General features: G+C 42.3%; 1 protein-coding gene across 1 annotated transcript in view; it reads right to left on the bottom strand.

Moving 5' to 3' along the window:
* LOC117944275 (guanine deaminase-like) overlaps positions 1-5210 on the bottom strand; it is a 15972-nt gene extending 10762 nt beyond the window's left edge. Inside the window, 3 exon segments of the mRNA XM_034870935.1 lie at positions 45-192; positions 2278-2365; positions 5043-5210. Of these exon segments, the coding sequence (XP_034726826.1) occupies positions 45-192; positions 2278-2365; positions 5043-5204 (398 nt within the window). The 5' untranslated portion in view covers positions 5205-5210.
* Between the last annotated feature and the right edge of the window lie 6 nt (positions 5211-5216).

Below are 5216 nucleotides of genomic sequence, written 5' to 3'. Positions count from 1 at the left end.
ACAGGTGATACCCACCTACAGGTCTCCCTACGGTATAATAATACAGGTGAAGGTCTACCTACGGTATAATAACAGGTGGTACCCACCTACAGGTTTCCTCCTGAGACTCCTGATTGGTCTCTTTGTAATGTTTGACGAAGTTGTTCCTGTCCATGCACACCTTCCCCACCAAGGCTCGCTGACCAAAGTCATCTACAAGAAAAACAAGATGATGATGAAGACGAGTCCCGGGATTATTCAATTTTCAATAAAATGTTATTTATATTATCAATTCATAACAAGAGTTATCTCGAGACACTTTTCTAACACGTAATTAAAGAATCAAATTCTATGCGGTTGAAAAGCTTTACGCGCGTCCAGAGAAACAAGGACTTCTGCAGTCGGTCCAGGTTCAGAATATACTATATTATATATATACTATACACTTTATACTATATTATATATATACTTTGTACTATATAATATTATATAGGCGCCTGAGGTTGCCGAAGGATTGACTACCTTCATGAACCCTGCCTGGTCGAGATGAATGACTTTATGTAAAACAGTCCTTGCCCCTTTTTTAGAAGAACTGATGTAACGGCTTGGGACAATGTGTGTGTGTGTGTGTGTGTGTGTGTGTGTGTGTGTGTGTGGAAAAGAAAAGTAAAATATCTACATACTGTGAATATTTTGAAATATTTACATTACACTTGCAAAGAATGTATAAGCAAATAAATTCAACACTCAGGAGAAGGAAATAAGTATAAATGTTAACAATGTGTTGGAAAAACACACACGCACAAACACGCACACACGCACACACACACACCCACACACAAACACAGACGCACATACTGCTCCCTTAAGCCGGCCCATCTGCTTCTCTTCATAGTTGTCAGATTTATCTATCATATAATTAATATAATAACACTGAAGGGAGACTTGGCATACAGCCCGATCCGGTTGGGGAGAGTTCTAGCCCGACCGGGCTGGAGCTCTCTTTACCTTGTCTCTCTTAGTTTTTGCTGTAATAATAGTTTTAGACAGCTGGGGACTTATTTTGATACACTGAGCTCCTCTCTCCTCTATCTTTCCATCTTTTCATTTATGTGCATCCATGTCCCAGACATGCTGGTTACTAACCTAGCTCTGGGGAGTCATTGCCCGGAGTCCTTATGTTCTTTTTCCCCAGAATGTTCCCTTGGATCAGAGAGGCTCCAAAATCAGGGTACCATCTGTCGCCTTGGTCCCGCTCCATGTTCTGTGATGCCATGTTCTACTGCTACACTGCAGTGCCCTGCTACGTCCTGCTGTGCCTTGTAATGCCGCACAGCGTCCTGCTATGCCATGAACTACTACAAAGAACTGCTACAGACTACAAATTTTTTTCTATTTTTGTTATTGCCACTCTTCATTCCAACCCCAACCGGCCCGTCAGACACCGCCTACCAAGAGCCTGGGTCTGGGTATGGGTCTGGGTCTGGTTCTGGGCCTGGGTCTGGGCCTGGGTCTGGGTCTGACCGAGGTTTCTGCCTAAAAGGAAGTTTTTCCTCGCCACTGTCGCACTGTTGCTTGCTCTGGAGGACACTACTAGAACTGTTGGGTCCTTGTAAATTCTGGAGTGTGGTCTGTCTGTATAGTGTCTTGAGATGACTCTTGTTATGAATTGATACTATAAATAAAATTGAATTGAATTGAATTGAATTAAGCGAGAGAATGAATTTTGCTAAATGTATGTATACGTGACAATAAAGTACCAAACAAGTACCTTTACCTTTACACACACACACACACACACACACACACACACACACACACACACACACACGCTTACTCTGAAGTTTTCTATAAAATATATGAGCTGCTCAGAGCAGGACAAAGGTTGTTAAGGGTTCAAAGACCCCGATAACACAGAAAGCTGCAGAAGCGACTGTGTAAAGCTGCTGAAGCCTGCATTCAATCCAGTATGACTGTATTATTACACGTCTGTGTGCGTGTGTGTGTGTGTGTGTGTGTGTGTGTGTATGTGTGTTCAGTATTACACAACATGACACCAGGATGATAAGGACAATTAAGCATAAAGGTGAACAAAATACAAAATCTGAGTGACTATACAGCTTGAATATGTCAGACAACAAACTGTCTACATTAAAAATAAAGCCAATGCTTGAATTAAAACAAGATTTAGGTAAGTGTGTGTGTGTGTGTGTGTGTGTGTGGGTGTGTATGTGTGTGCGTGCATGCGTGCGTGTGTGCGTGTGTGTGTGTGTGTGTGTGTGTAGCAGCACATCTCACTTGCAATCTGGCCCAACAGCAGAGAGGCGTCTGTGTGTATGGTAGCAAAGTAACATGCAGTGGTTGTTCCGTTTCTCAGGGTCCGTTGCTGCAGAGACAGTTCATACAACAGGATGAGCAACATTCAAACATACACACACACACACACACACACACACACACACACTCTTTTGTACAGTTGTTAAGCCGTTGATCTGTTCACACCCTTCTCGAATCATAGGCTGTGTGACCAAAGAGGGAAGCTCACTGAAAAGCTCTGATTTTTTGCAACTGGCAAATTGCAACGCCATCAACAAAACATATAAATGTAAGAAAAACGTCTCTCAGTCTGGCTCCATTTTAGGGACGTAGGGAAGCAACTCACGATTTAATATGATTTACAGTGAGATTATTTATTCATTTATTTTACAGAATGAGCTGCAGACAAATTTCTGTAAAAAGTACAAAACAACAGACGTGTCCTCTTCTCAAAAGTGACACTGAAATTGCATTTTAATCCCACATCAAAATAAAAAAAACTAAATAAAAAGTAAAATATCTCTTCAAATAAATACACTAAGAAGACGCAGTGACGTCTGAAGTCAAACAAATAAAATCTAAAGTAGATTACACTCAACCGGTTGTAATCTTTACACATTTATATCCATTTTTAGCCGATTCACGATGCATCTAAAATCTTTAAAATCAACAGTTGCTCTTGATTTTAAACATTTAGGTTCAAGTTGAACTGTGAGAAGGCCCGAGGTGCAGAAAGGTCATCAAATTAAAATAGAGAAATGCATAACGAGTCAGAGTTTTACCTCCGGGAGCAGAACTAATGAGTAACAAAGACGATGTTTGTGTCACTATGTGTGTTGTTACCGAGCTCTATTTTTAACGTACTAACAATTTTCAATATGAAATATCCATCTTGATAGAGGTTTTGTAACTTTTTGCAAGCAAGAAGTCTTCTTTTTCATTTAAAGCCACACTAAAGAACTTTCTTCCGCTTTGACCCCCCTACAGGTTGGAAATGGAATTGCCCATTACGTTGTCGTTACTCCGAGGTCTCTGTCTCTCCCGGATGTGAGTCGTGTGCCGACGTGAGTCGTGCATGCTCAGATTTAAACGGTTTACGACATAACGTGTCATTCTGAAATTTGTATAATCCAAGAAATAATAAACTTTTCTCATTACAAACAATAACAGAAGAAGGAAATCATTTCAAAAATGTGTTAGCTATCCATGTTTGGTTGCTAACGTTAGCTCAGAACACCATTCACCTGATACTCTTTGTTGTGTTTGATGCTAGCTTGTAGCTAAGCTAGCAGTGAACCAACTTCATCAAGTAGGTCCATTACAGAAGTCTCTCGTTAACACGCAGAGAATCAAACACACCTTCGCCGTTCTGTGTGTGTGGTGCGTTCGCCTCACGCATGAGAAGTGACAGAGGCTAGGACTCCAGGTTAATAAGATTCTGACCTAAGAGGAATTCAGTTGTGATTCGGTGAGAATTCACAGTACCAGTTCCTCTTTTTTTAATCTTCCCCTCCACATTTGAAGGAATCTACATGTATGTGTGTGGGCTCAGATATGGCTTCTGGAAAAGAAAATAGAGGATAAAAATGAGACACTAAACAGACGTTAATTCATTTCTTTTATCTCACTTTTGTTTCCGTGTGGCGTGCACGCCCGCTCGCGGTGTGAGGCGCCTGTCGGCGTCATTCTCCGACATGACGACCTTTTGTACAACACTAAAGTAACGAGTCAGTTTTTATTAAATGTAAGGAGTAGAAAGCACCGATTTTTGTGTTAAAATGTACGGAGTAAAAGTAAAAAAGTCGCCACAAAAATAAATAGTAAAGTAAAGTAAAACTATCTGAAAAATCAACTTAAGTAGCCGGCCGAGATGGGAAGTAACAAAGTACAAATACTTCGTTACTTCCCATTAGAGGATGACACGGGAGTGGATTTTCACTCCTGTCCCGTCCCACTCCCATAGAAAGAAATCTTGTACGGTCCCACTCCCACACCAAAGTTTAAAAACTAATCCCACTCCCATCCCGCTCCTGTTTAAACTGACTCACACCCCTGTACCGCTCCCATTTGACAGCAATTTTCGCTTGATGAACGAAGCGAAGCTCGGCTGATTCTTTCCCGAATTTGCCTTGCAAGTGTGCCTCTTCAGACCGCTCGTCCCTGAGTCACTTGTGTACTTGACTAAGACTAAGCATGTCTTACGAGCGGCGTACATCGTGCTATCACCGTCACATTCTACTCTCATAAACTTAATTAATATTTCGGACTTTCCGACCAGTTCTATGAACTTAATAGACATTTTACTTCTGACTTTGCGCTGTAAATCATTTTTTGCCACATCGACTTCACCGCGGCTGTTAGCTCCCTCCATCGCTGCTCTTTGAATTACGGCGGTAAGCCGTGACAAAAAGCCCTGATGGCTTCTGGGACGGCTGGGTCGTGTAGTTATTAATTGCGTTACATTGTAGGCGTATTAAAAGGAAAACTACAAAATGGTGCATTTCCTTTTTTTTTGCATTTAGGTGCATTTAGATTTTTTTGTCGTCTTTGCTATTGGTTGATTCCCGCTCCCGTCTGCTCCCGTTAACCATTTATCCTGTACCGTCCAAATCCCGTGATTAATAGTAAATATGACTCCCATCCTGCAGGAATCCCACGGGAATCCCGTGACCCGTGGGATTCCCGATGAATTGTCTGCCTCTACTTCCCATCTCGGCAGACATTTTAACGACTTATTTCCGACTCACCACGACGTGAGAGTAGACGCGTCGGGCGAACTCCAGGTCCTTGAAGCGGGACTCCACGGGGAAGGTGTAGGTGTTGAGCCACTGCAGCAGCGGCATGTCCAGCGCTGTCCCGGCGTAGCTGTACTGGGACGCGTGGATGTGAGTGTCCACCAGTCCCGGCATGAAGAACTCACT

The sequence above is a fragment of the Etheostoma cragini genome, chromosome 5 (assembly GCF_013103735.1).
Source record: "Etheostoma cragini isolate CJK2018 chromosome 5, CSU_Ecrag_1.0, whole genome shotgun sequence".
Classification (NCBI taxonomy): Eukaryota; Metazoa; Chordata; class Actinopteri; order Perciformes; family Percidae; genus Etheostoma; species Etheostoma cragini.
This window is presented reverse-complemented; position numbering and strand designations above follow the sequence as displayed.